Source organism: Chironomus tepperi, unplaced genomic scaffold (assembly GCF_022539635.2).
Source record: "Chironomus tepperi strain 1889 unplaced genomic scaffold, CSIRO-AGI_Ctep_v1 contig_196, whole genome shotgun sequence".
NCBI lineage: Eukaryota > Metazoa > Arthropoda > Insecta > Diptera > Chironomidae > Chironomus > Chironomus tepperi.
Window position 1 is genome coordinate 2,039,389 of NW_027226318.1, and position 24,039 is coordinate 2,063,427.

At 32.1% G+C, this 24,039-nt stretch overlaps 3 protein-coding genes across 3 annotated transcripts in view; 1 reads left to right on the top strand and 2 right to left on the bottom strand.

The window, feature by feature from the left end:
* The window catches only part of goe (gone early), a 69,682-nt gene extending 66,688 nt beyond the window's left edge, over positions 1 to 2,994 (bottom strand). The window contains exon 1 of the mRNA XM_070639689.1: positions 2,209 to 2,994. The gene's annotated coding sequence lies outside the window, so the exon portion shown is untranslated. The remainder of the gene's footprint in view (positions 1 to 2,208) is intronic.
* A 15,525-nt stretch (positions 2,995 to 18,519) lies between these two features.
* PolG2 (DNA polymerase subunit gamma-2, mitochondrial) lies at positions 18,520 to 19,950 on the bottom strand. Its single transcript, XM_070639481.1, has one exon. The coding sequence runs from the start codon at positions 19,703 to 19,705 to the stop codon at positions 18,602 to 18,604; it is 1,104 nt and encodes a 367-aa protein (XP_070495582.1). The 5' UTR covers positions 19,706 to 19,950; the 3' UTR covers positions 18,520 to 18,601.
* Positions 19,951 to 20,352: 402 nt separating this feature from the next.
* On the top strand, positions 20,353 to 23,048 carry LOC139089935 (protein SERAC1-like). The gene is made up of 3 exons (XM_070639588.1): positions 20,353 to 20,736; positions 20,846 to 21,895; positions 22,176 to 23,048. Exons 1-3 carry the CDS (start codon positions 20,461 to 20,463, stop codon positions 22,929 to 22,931), a joined length of 2,082 nt encoding a protein of 693 aa, XP_070495689.1. The 5' UTR covers positions 20,353 to 20,460; the 3' UTR covers positions 22,932 to 23,048.
* Positions 23,049 to 24,039: the final 991 nt, after the last annotated feature.

The window sequence follows — 24,039 nt, forward strand, 5'->3', positions numbered from 1 at the left end:
GGATGTTTTAGATTATTATTGGAATTAAGTTTAGATGACAATTGAGAGAGGAAATGGATCACAGATGATCTGTACGGCGAAGTAAGTAAGTAAATGTAAGTTAAAATGCAATTGTTCAAACCAGAGCTCGAAATTGACTCAAATTCAACACGAAAAAGTCGATTCGACTCCATATAAGATTCGAGACGACATCTAGCTCCGCTATGAACATTGACGTCCAAAACTTCCTCCAACAGTATCCATAACTCATACACTTAGCTCACAACCCTCACAAATCACTCACTTTCCACAGTTCAATTCCCACAACGCAATTGAAAATTCACAACAAAATCAAGCATATAAAATGCGCCTTTCCAGAACTCATCCAACAACCCCATCAATACCATTTCCAATTTTTGAGTCAATGAAGCAAAATATAATTTTTTTTGTGTGCTCCATCAAACAATTGTATGTTTATAAAAAGAGAGAAGGCAAAAAAAAGAAAAAATTGGAACTGCATTGATTATGGAAATTAAATGCAAGAGAGAAGAAGATGAAGGAGAAGGAAAATAAGCGGAAAAATGTCGTTTCAATTTCACATCCAGCATTTATTTCACAAGTACTTTTATGATAAAGAAAAATGAAGTTTCAATTGTAAAGTCGGAATGGAATTATATCCATAAAATATTCAATTTCTTGTTGTTGCATCTGTAATGTTCAAACAAATTATTCTCTCATGCTGTCTGATATGATAAATAAAATTTAAATTGCAAAATAAGTCAGCTATTGTTTGCTATTGTCACAATAACAGTGGATCATCATTGAAGAGTTCATTTTAAATTAATTAATATGATAACAATCAGGAACATCAAAATAAAATAAAAATCACAAGGGAGTAAGAGAGACAGCGACAAGTCTGTACAGAGTAAGTCATTAAAATTCCATTGAAGTTTTTTTTAAATACAGTATCGATTTCACCAGAACGTGAGTTGCAATTGAATATAAAAAAATACACAATGTGTAATTCCTTTGAATGCTTAACATCAAAATTTGCTAAATTCTGCATGAACACCAAAGATCCAATTATTGATAACACCTATCAACGTTGTAATGCTGTTAGTAATATTAAGTGAGTAGAAATTAAATATTTTTGCATCAATTACACGCACGAGTGGGCGATAAAAAGGAGAGATGAACATTTTCAGTCAAAAATATCGCAAACTGTCAGAAAAATTGAACATTCCGTGATATCTGATTTGTTTAAACGTTATTCCAGGATGGACGACCTTTTTTTTCGCGGTACACCATGATGGCAAGCCCCAATTGAAGCTGCATACGGCATACGGTGCATGGAATATCTAAACAAATTTACGGTACACAATTGTGCCAATATAGGTTGAACAGCACTAACTTATACTGTCGATCGAGTTATGTCTCTGTAGCTGTTCACTCATGATGTTTGGGATCTAGGGATGGACATGTTTCTTTTGTAGCTTCTGTAAAAATGCTCTATTGATCGGCATACTTTAATAACTAGAATAAACTTGGAGTAAACACAAATTGCCAATTATGCACTTAAAATTAGCAAGTAGTTGCCAGCGATGCAGCCAGTTTCAGACGCCATCTAAGAAAAATCGTCGACTGATCAACATGACTAGCTATGTTGACCTCAAAGAAATGAAAATTTCCAAAAAAAAAAAGATTTCTGCAGACGTCATTTACGAACCACCCCACAATAGTAATCATTTCCAGTAAATAATTCAATAAAATTGAATGATTCAGGGCAATTTATCAGAAGCCTATTAAAATTCTGTGAGTAACAACCTCAAAAATGCAGCACAAAATTAAAAAGCCAATTTTTAACAAGGCGATTAAAATTCAATTTTACGATACTTCCAATTCTTACACACCCCAACTCACTGTTCATTCATGCTCAACCAAAATATCAATTTCTCTCACAGACACCTTGGCTTTACATCAAGCTAATCATACGAAAAACACCTGAATAAATTCCATCAAAAAACTGTCAATCCAACTTGACTTCTCCAAAAAAAGAACCTCAAACCCGCATACAGAATTTCATTTTTCTTAAGTCAATTCCAGAACATTTTTTTGTGGTTATTTAAAAATTCAGTCTCTTATTGTTTAACATAAACATGAAAGCAGATAAGCAACGACGAAGGCAATAGTGTGGACAAAAAGTACACAAAAATAAAAATTCCATCTTACCTGTTCAAATGCGAGAGAGTGTAGTTCCTTTAAAATATAAAAAATTATGCCTTTATGCTGCGTCTTTTTCGTTATGTACTTCTTATGCTGTCTATGTCGGGTGAGAGTGAAGAATGGATAAATGAGAGAATTCTTATTTCTTTTTTAAACAATGATCTTGAAGTTCATGTATTTATTTATGGTATTCCTCTTATTCCTTATTTCTTGAAATTCTGGTTTTTGTTTCTCTTTTTTTTCTTTTCTTTTTTGGATCTTTATGTACACTCACTTTATATATAGATATATACTTTTTTCACATTTCACTTATTTGAACAATTGCATGTACTTGTGAGCAAAAAAAGCAAGCAACAACAACAAAAAATTCACATCTTATATATTCACGTATCATTATTTCTTTTCCTTATTCCATTCTTTGCATTATTTATGGACCGCCCTGTGATCAAGAAAGAATTTCAACGCGTTAACTTCTACTACTTTTTTTTGATGATGGATTTCAATCGTTTATTCACTACGTACACTCAAATATGATTTCTTTCTTGCAATTAATCTTCACTATGCTTCTTGCCTTATTTTTTTGATTTTTTTCTTCTTTTAGAAATTGCCAAAAAAATCACTTCCACTTGATTTTTATCCACAAATTGCCTTTTTTAATATTTTAAAAATAAATTTCACAATTTACACATAAATTGCAATTTTGGCATTAACGTTATGATAATTAACCCTTTCCTTAATTATTTTTTGCTACCGGCACACGATTTGAGAACGAGAATGTACATCCTCACTGTACGAACGATGAAAAACAACTGACAGAATGTTGGTATAGAAAAATGTAGCGCAACATGACTCGAGAGAGTAAAAATATTCTAAGGCATGCGTTCAGAAAATGTAGTCGGTATGGTGAAGTATATTCTGTTGCTTACTGCTGTATGACTACATGTAATGCCTTAGTAAATTTTGAAAAATTCATAAAAATTCAATTTTAATTTAATTTTTTTAAATTTCATAATTTTAGCAACAAATTTCTCTCCAGCGTTGCACTTGATCTTCATTGCAGTGTGTATCCCACACAACAGTAAACTGTCACATAGACATGTGTCGCGTCACATGGTAGCAACATGTAATGAAAATGTCTTGTGGCGCCAACGAAATTATTTTCAACATATATATGTGATAACAGATAACATCTCTCATATTTTCACTTCTTCCACAGCAAATAAGATAATTTCTACCAGCTATGATTATGTCCTTTCGTTTTTAAAAACTGAAGCTAATCTAATTTCTGTTTGGTAAACAAAAAAAAGGAAATGATTTTATTGAAAGATTGGATATGTGGACAAGTTAATTAGGATAAATTATTGCAAATTTATTATGCTTGTTAACTTTTATGATAAGCATTAAGGCAGAAATTGTCATGAAGTGAAAATTGAGTTCCATGACAAGATTCAGATGTGGCTTTAAAATACATACAATACAAATTGAGATTGTATGTATATTTAAGGATAATATTTTGCATAAAAATAGAATTTATATTTGACAAATGTTCCTTACATGCCATCAACTCAAAGGAACTAACAAGTTGTTGGATTTCGAAATATTATTGTCATATTTCATCTAAATGACCAGCAACATTGATTGCCATTCTGAATACAAATACATAAAATGTATTATCATTTAATTTTATTACTATTTTTTCTGCAGAACTACAGTTCCAGTCGTTCCTTGCTGACTTGAATTCTTGAAACTATTGTATGATGAAAAATAAATTAAAAGTTTTTGTTTAGCATTTTATTAAAGTCACTTACTCGTTCATTCACTTTCTTTTTAACCTTGAAACTACTTGCGAGATTGTATAAGACTGAGTAGGAATGTCTTGCTTGCGCACGGGTGCACTTATGTACATGACAATGTTAAATGTTGTGGTGATAATTTATTTTATGCGCTTTTGTGATCTTTGTGGAGCTTCTTAGTGGATTGAAGATATTTAAGAATGTTTGGGATTGTACCCAAAAGGACTGGTTAATTTAGTTAGTCAGATGGCACGTTACAGCTATGGATTTAATCAACTACTTATAGTTCCTTTGAGCAAAATTGATATAATCTTGAAATTTGTAGTTGAAGCTTCCCAAAGTGTAGTTGTGGACATTGAGGATGTGTTCATGTGACGTAGGAGTTGAACTTACTTCTTTAAAGATAAAGGATCTAGATTTTCAGTCGGTTCTCTTACTACTCGGTCATATATGTTTAAGTTTTGAAGGTTTTAGCTTCTACATGATCAGTTTCTTGAGCTAAATTTTCATTACAAGATATTAAACCAGTGCTGTCCAACCTACGTTTCACGGCACCAAAGTGTGCCGTCAAATATTTTTGGAAATTTCATGAACCATATGCCGTTTGCGGTATTAGTCGATTCTAATCACCAAGACGAGCCGCGAAAAATAATAGGTTGTCCAACACTGCTTCAAACCAACGTGTGTAGAGTAAATGCTAAATTAGCAATACCTGTCATTCAATCGTGACGATGAAGCTTTAAATCACCCACAGGCCAGAACACCCACGCAAATTTTTCCATAACCACCGAAAATGAAAATCACGGGTTTCCAGAAACACCATTTGTAAATGTATGTGGTGGTTCTGGAATGTAGTGAATTTCATAAACACCACATGTATTTCCAAGTGGTGGATAAAATCACACGTGTGATTTTAAACACCACATACATTTGTACGTGGTGTTTCTGAAATCACGTGTGTTTCAAATCACCCACAAAATTTCGTTTGTGGGTGATTTGGGAATTAATGTAATTTTTCATGAAGTACAAAATTACAAATTTCAATACAAAATTTTATTGAAAAAGTTTAAAGTTTTTCTTTAAAAAATTTTTAATTTTTTGTTACAAGCCTAGATATTGAGTAAAAAATCAGAAATTAAATTTTTGATTTATTAGAGTGATTTATTGTGTTATGAGCCTTTTTACTATAAATCGAAAGTATGTAAGCATAATTACTTACTTAGCTGGCGTATATATCAATTTTGATCCATCGCCTACCTCATATGACACATAAAGCTGGCTCTATCACTCCGTCTGCCAATTACAAATACGAAATGCAATACTACCTATATCGACAGGTTCCTTCTAGTTCTCCCAAGAGCTCTCTTACCATCCACAAAGTCTGATTTGAAGATCTTATTTAGTGGAGCTTCTACAGGTCTTATAATAACATGTTTAGCCCATCAAAGTCTGTTCACTTTGACACTTCTTATAATATCAGCTTGCAGTTCTGCGTTGCTCCTATATTTATACTGGCGGATTCCATTGCGCTACCTGGCGGATTCGTTTCTTATACATGATTAATTTGGTATGTCTTGAGATTCTCGACGTCAGTAGATATCTAACTAAATAGTATACTAGCTGGGCTGCCAATATCCTCCAGTGTTGTGTCAAAGTTATTGCTAATAATGATTCTCAAGTAGACAAAGTCGGTGACCACTTGGGATTTCTTATATCCAATAACTACATGCGATCCCACAAGCTACCTTGATATCTTCGTTACAGCAACCATAAGAAACTTAGTCTTTTACTGATTAACACGAAAACCAATCATATTGGCTTCTAACTAACTTTCAGAATGTGAGACTTTACTAACGATAGAAGAGTGATTAGCCATATGTCTATTAATCAAACTTAGAGCCTAGGTTATTACAAAAGGCCATCCATCTGACTCTATTGCTGGTCACATCACAAAGTACAGGCCACATCACTTGACCAGATTCTCTGTTTTGACATCTAATTCACATTCCCGTATTACTGTTCTACGCCAAGTTGCTTTTGCAGCACCAGGTCGCCTTTTTCCCCAGGCTGAGAACATCCATACAAATACGGCTAAATACCGCCATACCCATACAAATACCGCCGTATTCCATATAAATACCACTGATACCGCCTAGTTTCTGAGCCTGGCTTTTTCCTTGTGCATTCCACCAAAGCGTGGTAGAACAAGTTTGTGTTTTGGTCCCACTTACAACAGCTTTCCTTGTGTTTCGCATTCGAAGAGTGTGACTTATCCAGCCAAACTTTTTCACTTGAGGGCTTCCTCTTGAATGTCAGAATGTCTATGTATGCTTACATACTTTCGACTTATAGTAAAAAGGTTCATAACACAATAAATCACTCTAATAAATCAAAAATTGAATTTCTAATTTTTTACTCAATATCTAAAAATAAAAAATATTTTAAAGAAAAACTTTAAACTTTTTCAATAAAATTTTGTATTGAAATTTGTAATTTTGTACTTCATGAAAAATTACATTAATTCCCAAATCACCCACAAACGAAATTTTGTGGGTGATTTGAAACACACGTGATTTCAGAAACACCACGTACAAATGTATGTGGTGTTTAAAATCACACGTGTGATTTTATCCACCACTTGGAAATACATGTGGTGTTTATGAAATTCACTACATTCCAGAACCACCACATACATTTACAAATGGTGTTTCTGGAAACCCGTGATTTTCATTTTCGGTGGTTATGGAAAAATTTGCGTGGGTGTTCTGGCCTGTGGGTGATTTAAAGCTTCATCAATCGTGACTAAACTTCCATTACTTAATATTTTTAAATGTCTTTTCAGTCAATAAATTAGCAAAAAAGATAAGACATCCAAATTAAGGCATACACGTAGACTATTTAGGCAATTTTTCTAATAGTCCTCAACCTAAATATACATTAAGGTATTGTGTCTGCAAAAAAAAATTACTAAAACAACAAGCATGTTATATGCATAATAAATTAGCATATTTAGGTACACTAAAAATTTCCTTAGAAAAAAAAATATATTTTTTACAGCCATAATATAATGACATGCATCATAAATAAAGAACGCCTTAAAAAATTCATTCTTGACTGGGTTCATAGAAAAATACAGGACTGACTATATACCAGACTCATGCACTATGCGCAAAATTTATGAATAAAAAAAAGCATTTTTTTGTTGTTGTTCTTTTCTCTTCTTCTTTTAAATTGCAACAGGCAGGAATGATGAAAAAATGTAAATACTTCCGAGAACATTCTTCTATTGAGGGTCATACAGTGGAGGAAGTGCGATAAGATATTCACATGTACATGCTTTATGTACATAATGAAACAAGTACATGCTTTATGTACATAATGAAACAAATTAAGATAAATTATTAGAAACCACAAGCAAGAGTTGGCAATGGACTGTCTTCGGCCATATTTGGTCTCCGACAATCGGCAGTCGACGGCGACAGGCCGGCTACCGGTAGAAGACGTCACGAGGAGTTCGATGGAAGGTCTCAACGGCCATTGGTGGATGATCAACGGCGACCGGCCTGCTTCCGGTTGAAGGTACCATTGCCAATTACCGGCGACCGGCCAGCTGCCAATTGAATGTATCATCGGCTATCAGAAGTGACCAGTCGCCGTTAACTGACGATGATAGATGCTTTTTGGCAGTCTTTCATCGATTTCCATCAGTCAATTACCAACTCTAACCCAAAAACCTCGTCTAATCACATAATCAGCTTAGAGAACAATTCAATGCTACAATGTCAATGTTGGCAAATAATAAAATGATTTTCATGACCATATCCACTCCATTTCTTCCATCCAATTTCTGTATTTAATTAAAACTTCTCTTTTTTTGGTAATTTGATACATCCATCAATGTTTGAGGGATAATAATTTATTGTTATGTCGGCATTGATTTTCCCTTTTGTTCCTCATAATTACATCTTTAAGCATAAAACTTCAATAATTCGAATTAAGTAGATTATCGTTTTATTATCCATGGATCAATTTCACAAGATTTGTCCTTGGGATGTAAAATCATTTACTATAAAAATATTTTAATGCTGTGAATTTTATTGCAGATATGAAAATTTATAGATTTTACAGATGAAAATGGAATTAATTAACATACATCCATAAATATTATGTTTCATGGATATATGCTCGATTTTGTATTGTTAACAGATTTTCCTGTGGGAGTTGAAAAGTGGGACAATAATATTCGTAAGTCTGCTTGTTATTGGATATCGTGTCTATTAACTTTTTTCCAAGTATTTAGGACTTTTTCCATGTAGGTATTGTAATGGATATTATTGAGTTATTAATTTAGAAAATGCTTTAGTAATTATGTCATTGTCTTTAATGGATTGACGAAATGGGAATGAGGGTATTGTGGTTTGCAAGGGTTTTGGAGATAATGTGGCTGCCACACGTCACACGTCAGGTATGATTTTGTGTTGGAATTTCTATTTATTCCTTGAATCAGAACAGTAAGACTGGATAACGACAATTATCTCATATTTACTTGATCTGAGAGGAACCACGGCAAATGTATTAATCTTAAGCTTAATGATATCAGTCAGAAGCTGATAAAGAAATCATTCCCGAGTAGCTAATTGTGGTAATTACAATCATATAGCTAATGAACGGTAATTTGAGCAGCTATCAATCTAAATTGTAAATCTTTGTGGATTAAGGTAATCAACTGCATCATCATTGCCATTGACATGAATTGCCAGTCGGGATTGCATTTGGTATTAGCCAACGATGCAATCAGCTTCAAGCACGGCCAATGGAATGATTTAATAAGAATTTTGATAAAAGTCCAGATAAGACTTGCTAAATTTTTGCTAGATTGTATGTTATCGTAGTGACCTTGTATTTTTGCTTTGTTTTGGACACATTAATCAATCTTTTCTACATACACAACATCCATTGCCAGAATATTCTTATTTTTAATATTCACAATTCCATATGATATTCCATCTCAATAAGATTCCAATTAGACATTCAAGGCTATTCAGACTTCCATAAAAAATGCGTCCAAAGCAATGTCGCAATTCAAAAAAGTCATAAATTAAAAATCCTATACTTCCGGCCAAATAAAAATGAAGCGATTCCACGATATTTTATGTATTTGTATTTGATTTCAATTAAGAGACGACAATCCAATCGGAAAAAATGCCAAAAAATTGCGAATCAGTAATATTAATAGACACAGTAAGGGGAAATGCACAGAAAGGAAATAAAGCATAATTTTGTTAGCGAGCCATGTCATATGCCATTTGCCATATTTCATATGACGTTCATGCTTTTGTTTTCATCGGTAATTTTGCATAATAAAATATTATTTTTTGGAGCTGTACATCTGCAATAGTCAGAAAATTGGAACTATTTTCATTTTCTCGACTGACATTTTTTTTTATGTGTATAAATAAATATTTTTATGTATGTACATATAGGACCGAAAATAAAAAAATATAAATGATGTTGAATGAAAAATGTGCATAAATATAAAATAAACAATTATTTACTGTAAAAAGAGGAGATTTCGGATGTAGGACTGTATACATCTGTGTGCGTACGTCATACTGCTCTCAATATTTCCATACAGAGAATTCTTAGCGAATCGAAGAAAATCACTTCGATTCGGGTGGCTGATTGGGTAAAGCGTGAGATCTCAGCAACCAGACATCGTTGAGAGCATTTACTCCGTCCATCAAGTAACTAGCTTATAAATTGATCTGGAAGCTATAAACAATCTCTAAATGCTTTAATTAATGAGTTGTCTGCTTTATCTACAAACTCTCCAAGAAAAGTTTCCCCTCGACAAGAATTTAAATTTTGTTTGACCGTTAATTTTCAAATAAAATTTGGCCGTTATTTTTTATGAAATTTTTATTGCGGATTCCGCTGATTACTATTAACTAAATACTGATCGCTGATCAAAAATGCGCTTTAGTCCCCCAATCAACAACACGAGGACTTTAAACATTTTTTATGTATATCAGGGACGAAATTGACAACGATTCAAAATCAACAACAAGAATGCCGAAAAAAATATAATACAACAACAACAAGCGACAATCGTCGACGGAAGGAACATGCGGTGATTTATTGTTGACAATGCGATATGATGCTAATATGACATCATTAAAGAGGATTTTTGATTTATTGACTTGATGGAAAGAAAAAAAAACTTTTTTATTTCATCTCGATGGGCGGTCGATGAATGGAAATGAAAATGGAAATTTTCTTCCTTCAAACTTTTTTTTTGTCTTCAAATAAAAATTACTCGACAGTAACAGATGGAATGTAACAAGCAAAATGACTTCAACTGTGTGAACTTGGCGCCACTTTGATTGTGACATTCATACAATTTCTTCGATTCATGTTAAGTGAACTGGTAAATAGATTTCTTACTTTAACATCGATTCCTCCCCCTTTTTTTCTTGCCTTTTATTTTCTTTAAAAAAGTTTCCGACCTTGGAAAATATTCTTGCCGTTTCCTTTTTTATCTCAACATTTATTTCCTTTCCTCTAACTCTCTTCATTACCCCATTATATGTCTTATCTTCCACGCCATTTACCTGCTAATCCATTGCTATTGCCTGAAGCCAAAAACTATAATATGATTTTAAAGCATTTATTCGGGTTTTTAAGCTTAGATATTATTTGATAGTGATAAGATTCAAGCCAACATTGCTGCCAATGGCATAGTAACTTTGAAAAATGTTTATAATTCTATTATGACTGAGACAGGCAGAGTTGTTTATGCTTCTTGTGGTTTTCCTTGACTTTATTGCTTGTCAATTGAGTTGGTTTAATCCTTAAGGATTTGTTAGTTGAGGAAAACTTTTACAATGTGTTTAAAAATATTTAAATCTGTTTCGATCAAAGTTTGCTGTGATAATGTTTTGAAGTAGATTCTTCAGGGGAAAACACGTGTAACTTTACTTTTTGTTAAAATAAGTTAATTTGATTAAAATTGAGTGGTTTGTGGTTCTTTGGATCTATATTGAAACTATTTGGATGAGTTGAGAATATGTCAACTGTCGTTTAATATTCAAATAATATTTGCAACTTCAATTAGTTGATTTTACCCTTTTGCAGTTGTTAGTGCCCTTCATATAAATATTTAGCGTGTTTCTGATTACTGAAGAATAAACATCGTTGTTATTAAATTAAATCCTTGAGGGTAAGTATTGCTGATTAACACTCCAACAGGAACTTCTTCTTACTAGCCCTAGAAGTATTCCAGTAATCCAAAAAATACCAAAATATTTATCAATTTCATAAATTCCCCTAATTTCCATAACTCAAAAAATCCACCAGATGAACTCTTTACAAAAATCTTATTGGTTACAGCACTGCTTAAACAAATAAGTTTCCGTAAATACGAAAAGAATTTCTCATTCATGACATTATAATTCTTTATGCTTCAATAACAATTCGAACAACAGCAAAGAGATTAAAATATTCAAAATGTTTATTACTAAACATTAAGATTCTTCACATTAAAGAATATAATCTCCTCTCTTTGTGAATGAATGGATGCGATAAAGTTTATATTGTCACATCTGGATCTTAAGATTCTAAATCCACTGGGAATAAACTCACTTTTAATCTAGTGAGAACATTAAATTACTTCAAAACTGTTGGATATATGTTGCATTTTTGAGATAAAAATCTTAAAATGCTTTACAGTGTTTTATGGTGCAAATGAATATGATGATGATGTTGTTGTCGACAACAACTACATATGATGATGGCAAAATGTAATAAAAAATAATATTTTCTTCTGTTTTGTTGGATGAAGGTAGACAGTGAAATGAACTAAGTCAGTAGGGTGAGAAGTTAATGCACTTTAGATGTGTGTCATAAAAAATTATTTTCCTAGAACTTTAGAACATTTTTAAAGTTTTTAAATTGTTGATTCTGATAGCTATTTTAGGGATTTTGTGGACTAAGAATCTCTTTGCTGATCTATTTACGTGCTTGTATTGATACATAGTAAACTGAACGTTACGAAGCGTAAGGTAAGGTTTTCTGAAGTCTCGTTCTTTACAAATTCTCGAGATCTAGAAGCCATGGCCCGACTACCCGGGAAGTCTTGGTCTCGGTCTCGACATCGAGAATCTTCAGCGTAAGAATTAAACTTCTCAGTCACAGATCCTAACGGAAACCTTCCGTTAGCTAAATTCCATAAGCATTCATGAACTCCCAGAGTATCTAGAACCCCTAAACATGTTATCCATAACTTTTATTGCTTCTATAATTTATTTGACTAATGGAAATATAAAGTGCGCTGAAGTTTAGAAAAATTATGTGGGAGAAACGCGTCATAATTCATATAGATATGCGTCTCTAAATTTAGAAATCTTCAATTTTTGGTAGTTCTAATGCTGAAAATCATTCACTTTGAATGCTTCTTAATATTTCTTTCCTAATGTCTTAAATTTTTCATCTTAATGCATTATTCAAAGAAAAATAAATCGACATGATAATATTAGCTTAATCCATTTACATCCAAGAAGAATCAAATTTATTGTACTTTAACTGCCAATTCTAATCTGTAATCTGTTAATCCTTATTGATGTCCGTAAACTAGAATCGAAAGTTTTTTTTTTCAGCATTAAAATAAGAAGAACTAATTATGTTCAGATAAATTTTCGACGATAGTTGTGCTTACTTACTTTCTAAGGAGGTTTATGGCAATCGTTAAAGGAATTATTTTGTAAATTGTTGGATGATGAACAGCTCTGTTCTACCCTCGTCATAGCAATCATTTTCTTAATGGATTACATTTGAATTTGTTTGACATGGCTTGGAGGGATTTTGCTGGTATTTTGGATATGGACATGAAGGAATCAGGATATCTACTGTTAAAGACTTTGATTTTGAATCTAAATTAGCTCCCGGTGACAGTCAAATTAGCAAGTAATAGAAACAGAAGGGATTTTTAGGAAAATCCGGAGCAGCACAACGTATTAGCTTGGGCACTGCTATGTTACCGTATTAACGACGAGAGACGTGATTGCCCTGACGGCCCCATGATGTCTGATTTTGATGCGTTTCACTGAATTGTGTAGCTAGGGAATATTAAAAATCAAAGCCTACCATTTTCACACTCAATTGAACTTCATTCTCAAGATTACAACTTAAATCACATCTCATTCCTAATTCTTCGACAAAAATTCTAAAATGTCACATAAAATCTCAATTCCTACTCTAATAAAAAACCCCAATAATCTCAAATAATAGAAGTCAATCAAGGAATCAATTCAAGAACATTTCCACAACATTATGTACTTGAATATTACACCAATTAATCACTAAATAACCAAGTACGACAACACAACAATAGAAAATGAGGATAATAGATCAAGATTTGTTGGCATCAACTCCCAATTATTTTTATTGTCCGTAAAGGAAGGATTCATTAGGAAATACACAGTATAGCAACCCCAACAACAAGGAAGACATATACAATGTAATAATGTCTAATGAAAAGAGAAATCAACAATGACAGACACAAACTAAGCAATTTAATTTAATATTTACCTGCTGAATAGCTGATGATATGTTATACAATATCATGTGACATCTAATGGACATGATATCCATTTGCAATAGTGGGGAGGGAGTAAATTTTCATTAAAATTGAATGAAACGATGAAGCATTTCAAAGGTGTCGACTGATACGACAAATTACATTCATTTTTATTCTAAGTTATGCTGTCATCAAAGAATCTTCTTCCATTCCTAGTCGTCGTAAAATGAGAAGAAAAATCTCTTTGCTTTCACTTTCTCTTATTTTCTTTTCATCGTTCACATTCATACATAAATATGAAAGAAAATGGGAAGGAAATTTCCCAAATGGATCATTTCAATACACTTTGCATTTACTTGTAACGTATGTGGATATATTTATACATGTATGCTTATGGATAATCATAAATTTTATTCTTGACTATCACTGTTGCTAGTGTAACTATTTATTTGGTATGTTTTATCGTTTGGCTCCACATTAATTTCAATGTTGTGGATGAAAATCTACACAAACATAAGAGATATTCTGACAAATTCTTAAAGACCAAAATGCTTTGATAGATTTATACAGAAGAAAAATTAATTTATTGAATGGGTGCTTCTAAGTCATATTTTGATGTCAATTTTATTTACCAAGAAAAACAAAATAAAGGGAGCTGTTGGGAAAGTTCTAATCATTCCTGGACATTAGACGCATTGGATAGACTATTTCTGGTAAAATTTTCCCGCACTTTTTAGAAATTTGCAGTTTTTGAGCTAATCAAATTGATTTATTCAATAAATATGATATATAAAGCTTTGCTCACTGATGCTTTACATTTTTGATCATGTAAATTTACTTAAAAATTCAAAACTAAGCCAAAATTTAAGGTCAAAGTTGCGAGGTGGAAAAGTAAACAATGAAACTTTCGATCATTTTTAGACATTTCATTGCTATTTCTACTTACAATAATTAAATTTCCATCCAAAATACATCCAACAACCCATAAATCTTAATATCAACAATCAAAACAAAACAACATCTCATCAAGCGCCCATCCAACCAGCAAAAATAGATTCAATAGCCCACTCGATCACTAAAAGCTGCACAAAAAAAGGAAATAAGAAAATGAAAGAAGCATTTCTCATTCAAAGATTAAGTGCGGCATAAAGTAAGAGAAAAAAAAACTGGAGCAAAGAATAAATCCAGATAAATGACATTACAGACGATTCTTTACTTACATTTCTTCTTTCATTTCCAAAGAGCTGAAGGAAAATCTTTTTTTCACCGCCCGCTTATTGAAGGAAAACAAACAAACATGTGTTTTGGCATATAAACTCATTAATCATTAATTTCATTTTCATGTTTATGCATTTTTCTCTGTTCAAATGAGTATGTGTAAAGAAGCCAAGAAAATAATAATGATACACACTGAAAATGAGGAGAAGAGGTCGTGTGCGAGCGCGTGAATGGCAATAAGCAATAAGGAACATTTATTATTTAACCGAAAAATTTTGTGCTTAACAAAAAAATGAATAAATCTGAGAAGAAGAAATGTAATGAAAATAAAAATATAGTAATAAATGTGGGGAAGTAGGTGTCTGACCTGAGCGCATTCTTTGGGAAATTTTAGGGTGGCATGTTATTCTTTTGACTTCTTGTTGTTTTGAAAGAATGCTAGTAAGACATGGTTACACACATGTATACAGAACTCGCTGAGACGTTTCGTCTGTCTAATGATAATTGAAATTAGAGACAAAATAAAATAACGGTCATTCAAGATTTAAAAAGTAACGGAAGTTCAAAATTCAAAAAGCAAGTTCAAAGTTTGAACTCCAATCTGGCGGGAGAAAATTCATTCTATTTTGAACACTCAAGAAGAAAACATCTAAAGGAAATAACAGAGGCTAAATATAAAGCAAAATTTATATTCATAAAGGATATAAGGATCCACAGAATATATATCCTCAACAAACATCACCAAAAAGCCCAAACAGTAATGAAAAACCTTAAATCAAACTCAAATAATCTTCAAAAGTTAATAATCGTAACAGTTGGACATAATGCCCACAATAGCATCCTTTCTATCCCCAAAAACTATCTTCCTAAAAAAGTGAATAACAACATGAAGATGGCAAGGATGAAATCCATTGCCCAAAAAATAAAAATCTGTATCAAGCAATGAAAAAAATGTGTTGAGAGAGAAAAGGAAAAGGAAAAATTGTAATTTATTGCTTTTTGATGCACTTCCAACAAAATTGAATGTTTGCTTGCTTGCTGTTACCACTGCTGCTCTACAATGCCATGATGCTATCCAAAAAAAAAAGTAAGTCATATCTCTTATTCTCATTTTAAAATGAGGCAGAATGGGAGAAACTAATGTCACGATTAAGGCATTCGAAAACACATTCATGGGGAAGATGACTGGGTGGCTTGTTTGGGGGATGTAAGTCACAGTAGTGGTAAAACATGACTATAATCTCCTTAAAATGACTGCCAAGAAGAAGGAAAAAATCATAAATAAAGAAATTGTTGGATGCTGTGCGGGGGTAAATAGGGAATGAAAATAAATTAGGAATGATAATTATGAGAAAGTCCATTTGTCACTCGGAACGCAGTGATTTATTCTTGCAGAAATGCTAAATACTATTTTCATGATTATGGCAGCACATGTCGAATGTCAAATTGAGCTGTAATTCATAAAGCAAAATTAACCAATTTTCGTATTACAATTTGCAAGAGATTTAATAATTAAATCATTTGGTTTCATGCTTAGTTGTGCGTTTATCCTTTATTGAATGTTATTGATTGTACTTACCCCAATTTTTTTAGATGTTCTTCTCGCATGCGAAAATTACCATTATTGATCTTATTCTATGTAATTTAATTTATATGGCAATAGAACCAATGCGTGTGATTACTTCCTTTTCTTGGAATAGTCGTGAGCAGAAATTCAATCAATTTTTGTATTAGTAAGTCATTACTTTTGTGATTTTGAGAATTAATTGTGATTTGATTGACATATCATTGATGTTGGAGGAAAGATATGTTATCCTTGATTGTCGATTAGTACAAGTTATTCTTGGAAGTCAAATAGCGTCCTAATGACATCACGTCATATGCTCACTACTTGGCTGCCATGAATAATTAGTGGCAATCGGGTTAAGATAATTAGAATCAATTTTGTTTGATGTTTACAAAATTTCCAAATCTGGATAATTTTGATATTTTATTCAGTTTTCCATACAATTAAGATTAACGTCTACACATTCTTAGACAAGCATTCTTAGAGATGAAATTGTTCTGGTTGCCGCTACACCTGCAAAATACAATGAATGTTATTGTTGACTTCGGGTTCAATTAAAATGTTAAATACCCTAATCTACAAAGATAAGGATCTTAGTAGTCAAGGATGTAAACTACTTACCCTCCATAAATAAACTGTTCACATGTACGTTTTGAAGAATTGTAGAAGTAGCGTGGTATATATGCTTCACATGGGCCTTGCTCTTTGTTCAAAGTACAATAATTTGGACGGCCGTACTCTCCTGACATTGAAATGCTTGAAAATTATGTAAATACACAAAATTTGAAATGTATTATAAATTAACCAGAGCTATGAAATTAACTGTTCTTACCTTTCACTATCATTTCTGATATGGTTTGATCTGCAATCAACAATTGCAGACAAAAGAACTGCCAGTAAAGTGACAAATATTACAATCTTCATTATTTCACTTTTTAGAGATGTTTGCTGCTTGATTTAATTTTATAAACTGTAGATGAATTAAATTTAAACTATTTATAATAATGTAGCATGTACTTTGAGTATGCAAAATAAGTGCAAATTACGAGAAATTAATTCTGCTGAAACTTTTGTTTACATTTAGGGCAATGAAACTACTTAACCTAAGCATTCAGAGTCCATTTGTTGATTTTCAATACATTAGTCAATTTCTGATCTAAGCATTTAAGTTTTTTTCAAATAAAAACAAGGAATTTAAGCAACCTTTGAATCTTTGATCAGCAACTTAATCCAAAATTCTTCCATCGAATCATAATAACCATCAAAACCAAAAGACTCAACCATTAGACATCATAGTAAATGCGAAGCATATTTCTCATGACATGTTAGGCTATTTTGTACACAACATGTGACGTCCAATTACGAAATTCTGCTTATCATTCCAAATAATTTCCAACAGATTAAGCATAAACTTGTGATTAAATAATCGTGACTATTTTGTATTTGCTATGTGCGTCCATATAAAAATCTGGAATTATCAATTCAAACATTTACGTTTCATTCAACTTTGTCGACATAGTAAACAAACAAAGTGATTTAACAATTTTGCTATTGTTTTGAAAGGATTAGTGAAATAACAGTTTTTTGAAATTTGAAATCTAACGGATTTTATTTGTTTGAAATTTTTGAACCTCGATGAAGTTCAAAATTCAAATTCATTGTGTTTTTCAAAATTCCAAAATCCGTTAATATAAACTCTCCGTTAACGAAACTTCAAAGGTTGATACTCGATACTCGCTGCATCCCGCGACAAATATTTACATATTAATATTGAATATATAACGATGATTCAACAATCATTCCAGTTTCGTAAGCAAGAAAAAAAATATGATAATGAATGCAAGCTTTAAGACTACCTGACGATTGGCATGTGAGTGTTTTGAACAAACATTTTTTTGGGATAGAAAAAACAGACCCCATATGTTTTGTGTTTGAAGACTTTAATACTTACAAAGAAAAGAAGCTTATTGAAACTTATCGATAATCGATTGACCTATTTCCATAGCCAAAAAAAAAATTACTTCAACATCAGAACCTGTTCGTAAGCAAAATCATCAATTTTAATTAGAATCGACAAAATTTTGACTGAAGAGCCATTAAGAAAACCGCAAATATATTGAGGTAGAGCATGGCTAATAGGCTAATAAAAACAAACTGCAAGAACATTTTAGGTAGGTAAAAAAGAGACGTATAAAGGCACACTTTTATTATCAAATACAAAAAATAATATTGTAAATTTTAAGATTATTAACCAGATGTAAAGACTTTAATCAGATAGTTCGTCACATCACTCAAATGAACTTTTTCGGTCAATGTTGTGTTTCTGTTTCGAAGTTGAAGGAATCCATCGTCGAGGGAATTATCATCTAATACGAGATTATAAGGAATGCCAATTGTATCGTAGACATTGAAAAGCTTATCCACTCTTTTGTCCTCATCATATGACTTGTGCTTTAATTCGTTCAATACCTGAATTCTTGGTTCAGTCTCCATAATCAGCAGTTGCACATATCGTGCCAAGTCCGTCAATTCTTCCGAGTATTCTTTACTTCCATTGCAGACAATTGATAATTGATAAGGAGCGATTCTTCTATGAAAGGCAGTGTAATAGTCCGTGAGATTGACAGCATCAAAAAGCAATGCCATTGTGGCACCATTAAGATCTACGACAGTCTTAATTACGTCAGGTAAGACTTCCTTCTTGTGATTTGGAATTTTTGATAAGAAATTACCGAGCACTTCCTTGTCTTTTATACAATCTTTTAGTGAGAATAATTTGAAGCTTTCTATATTGAACAAATGATCGGTAACTGTTGACTGTATGTTTACAAATTTGAATTTAGAGTCGCTCTTCTGGTCTGAAATTCTGTATTTTCCTGGATATGAGCCATATTTCATCCACCAGATTTTATGTTGTCGCTGCATATGATAGAACGATTCATTACTGAAATTATTGCTCACAAAGTACGAGGTTCTCAACAAGTACCGCTTTGGGAATATGACTCGCAATGTACCATCGTCAATACATTCAATGAGATTATTCTTCTCCTTAATTTCCTCTGATATGCAAAATGGAAGCTCCTGACTCTCTTTCAGCTCTACAAATGCATCAATAAATTTCGAATTATGTAAATATGCAGCATAATCATTCGCGTCTTTTTCACCCGTTGAGTCTATAAAAGTACTACGAATTTTAGGTTCACGGGATGTATGGAATTTTAAATATTCATTTTTCACGTTGTTGAGCACGTTATTGAATAACGGTGTCACATTTCGAATTGTTATAACATTATTCTTCTGTTCTAAATCCGCAAACTGTTTAATTCTTGATAATTTATCGGCTATTTTCATCACTAAGACGCAATTTTTGACAATTTCTTGAAGATTATATTTTTATTTTTGATGGAATAAAATTTGAATAATAAGAAGATAAAAGTTTATTTCCAGTCCGGATTCCACTGGAAGTTTACATTTTCCAACAAAAAACTACCAAACAATTCGTTACTTCCTATCTCTATTCTTATTGCGCATATAGATCTTGTTACAACATTTTTAGACTATTAATTTCCGTCTTATCAGTTTGGCTATTTATTTGTTTAAAATTAGAGTCATCGGATGATGTATTGTCAGTTAGTAAACAAATATTCCAACAACAAATTCCATTAGCCTAGTTTACAAGTTGTACAAGTTTACATTTTACAGTCATTTTGTCTTATTATGTTGATTTTAAAGCAAATAGGAAAGCTTTTTGACGTTTTATATATTTATGTTGATGAATGCTACATATGCATTAAAGATTTATTACTTAAATAGTCATAAATAAGTTATTAAATGACTGAAAATTCTCAAAAATATGATTAAATTCCATGAAAACATGATTGACAAAATTTGAATTTTGGAATTCCGTTGAATTTTGTTTACATTATTGTCCAATTGCTTGAATGAATAAGAACTAAGAGTAACGAATCATGAGAAGAACAAACAACAACTTAAAATGCTCCTTAACCATCACCTAATCATCGCAAAAAGTTTCTTACCAGTTTTTATTTTGATTATTTTTCTTTTTTTCGACGTTTCGTATTTTGTCAAAATTTATTTAGTTACAGATGAATCTAAGAACCAGATATATTTTAAAATGGTGTAGTTTACTCAGTGGATCAACATTTATCTCATGGACATGCTATGAAACAAGTGAAGCCTATAAATTCCTGAGGAAACCACTAAACACAAATTGTTTATTTAGTAATAGAAGTGAATGGATTTATATCAAACATAATTATCTCCGTGACCCAGTAAGAGACTTCCTGAATCAGTTCTTTGAAGAAGAGACCAAAATCTATAGTTTCTTGTACAATTTAAAGAAGCGAATGACATTTACTAAGGTAAGTACAAATAGGCAAAATTCGGAAGTGACCTTGGAAGTCATTTCTTCTGACCCATTTTCTTCTTACCTAATTACGTGTTTGCTAATCATTTTATCATGATTTGTAGCTTGAATATGCGCTAAAAACTCTTCGCGTCGCAATAAATCCTGACCATCCATATTATTTACGTCAAAAAGCTGTAAATAATTTAGCAAGTCAAAAACTCGACTTGGACGAATGGGAATTCCACTTTTTATCACAATATGTGAATGCTTCAACTGCTATTTGCTTAGCGAGACATAACTGTAACTCTAATTTGATCCGAAAACCGAGAGAATTTGGAAATGTGAAATCGAATATTGACATTATTAGTGACATTAAGGCACTCTTTGACTCAATGAAAGACAATAAATGTGTGAAATTTATTCTAGACACTACAAGTGCTTTTGAGAATCTTAAGGATCCAGATCATGAGACAAGCTTACATGAATTACATCCGGAAACTGACCATATCATTCAATCACTTGACCACTTCTTACATTTGACAAAACAGCCTGATACATGCTTAGATATAGCTAAAAATAATGGACTAGAGATATTACTTGATATCTATAAGAACTTCAAAGACAATATTGACATTAAAATGATTTTATCAAAGATTGTTACGAATATGTCAACAGGGAGTGAAGGCATACTTGACTATTTCTTCAAGAGCGGTTGGATTTATATGTTATCAAATTGGAAGCATGATGAAGATCTTCGTGTTCAAGTATTTGCGTCTACATCGTTAAACAATCTCGATAAATTTGATCCAATTAAGTATAAGTATAGACCAAAAGTATATCCACTATATCCTCGAGAAAAAATGTTCAAGAAACCCGATCTCGATTTAGTATTCGTCCATGGCTTACTTGGTGGAATATGGATTACATGGCGTGTACAAAAGGATGCTGATATGATGAAAATCGGAAATGGAAATGACAAGGATCAACGAAACATTTATGATGATGATGTCCGGAATTCAATCTTACAAGGCGAGGCCGTCTTTCAAAACGAAAAGATTGTACAGATGGAACCAAGCACTGCCAGTAAAATCTTGACAATTACCGAACAGACAACTAAAGATGTCCTTTTTGCGGTTAATGAGATGGCTGAAGAGAAACTTTCTCTAGAAGATGTGAGTTACAATTTTGGGATTAGAAAATTTAACGGTCAAAATTATTTCAATTTTTTTAAAAACACTTCAAATTTTTTGACGAAATTGTAACATTTGTACAGTTTAATCTGAATTTATAAGGTTTTCAAATTTAAATATTGAATTACCGTTGAATTTTCGTTAAAACTTAGCATAAACATTTGATATTTCTTATCTTATCAAATGTTCTTGCTTCAAGTAACTTTAGTTAGTCATGAATAATTTCACAACTTAGTTACCATTATCAATTTCCTAATTTCAGTTAAAGTTTACAAAGAAGATTCTCAAACATGTTGTGACGAAAATCAACGAACAGAAATATAGCTATTGTTGGCCGATTGACTGGCTACCGCAACAATTTCCCAACATTAGAATATTGGGTCTGCAGTTTGAGTCATCATTGAGTTACTGGACGTCAAAAGTGTGTTCGTGTGAGAAGGATAAACGAAGATTGCGAAATATTTCAACGGACTACCTGGAAAGACTCAAAGAAGCAGGAATTGGACAACGAGAAATTATTTGGGTTTGCCATTCAATGGGAGGACTTATAGTTAAATATATAGTAAATTTAGCATTAGCAAGTGAAGATCCAGAAATTAGAAAAATCGGTGAAAATTCTCGTGGAATTTTCTTCCTTGGATGTCCACATCGAGGCTCAAAAATATCTAAATTAAGTAATCAAACTTCTGCAATTTTATGGCCAACTGTTGAAGTTCAGGATCTCGAAGAGAATTCAAAGGAACTGCTCAAACTCAACGAAACATTTTTGGATAATGTTATGAAAATGAAAAATCCAACAAAAATTGTCTCAATTGCAGAAGGAACATCGACAAAAATATTCCAGAATATTAAGCTACACGTAGTTCCAATATCAAGCGCATATCTTGGATATGGAGACTTTTACATTTCACACGAAAATCACCTCAACCTGTCGAAGCCTATTTCACAAAATTCTTTCATTTATACTGCTCTCGTGAGCATGCTTGAGAATATCCTCAAAGAAACCAAAGGAATATGACCAGACAATGTGATAATTGATTTTAATTCAAAAGTTTTATAGTTTATTTAACATTTTGTTGTTGCTTTAATTAAATTAATAAAGAGAGAGACATATATTTATTTAAATGACAAATAATGTCAAGTACCTACATATATTGGGAAATTTTCAGCCGTAAATGATTTCTTGGTATTTTATCAGTTTATTGAATATGGAAGCATGTTCAAGAATAAGCAATCAGTAAATATACATAATGAATTATAACATGATCAGGAAGTGAACTTGTAGGTAAGCTTAACAGCCTTAATTATTAATTGATACAAGGACTGGATATTTATCAAAATATTCCATATACCCTTGAATAATTATCATTTGCAAATAAGCGTTGATAACAAGCATGTTCAACGAACTTGGGGGGTTCTTATCATTATAAGTCAATTTTGTCTAAATCTGATGCGATTTAGTATAAAATGTATAGGATTTTATATTTGGGGAATAACTTAATTGACATTTGAAGCACTTCAATGTAAGGAAATTGCTTTTACTAAGAATTCGTGTAATTAAAATTCAGCACAATACGATTGGGGTGATAAAGCCTTTTTAAAACGGGTGATTCCTTTAGGCACTTAATTTTTATGGCTGTAATCAAACTTGATCCTTGTCATGAAAGTTCAATGTTATAATATAGTACAGTGTAATACATGACGTACAAGGGGGATGATCGATGAACATTTAATTACAATAAATCGTGTAAAAGCATGCCCAGGCACTTGGGTACATCATTTAAATTTCATCATGCGACAAAGTGACTCAGAATCTTTTCTATTGTTTTCAAATCGTCAATCCTTAGAATTACCCAACACGTGGAACGGAAATAGTTATTGAATAATGTCTGTACTTATATTATAAACAATATGAATGAAGTCTAGAGCTATCAAGTGGTTCAAGAGATTATCAATGAGTTCCGTCACCTTGGTTGAGTCATTAAATAGAATAAGGCTCCTTAATCTCATCCACAATTATGATTCATAATTGATTAAACAGTTTTAATCTCAGTAAGTTGTTGAATTTTAATGAAATAAAAATTTGGGGAACCGGAATTTTCTAGTATGTTATAAAGTCCTACATC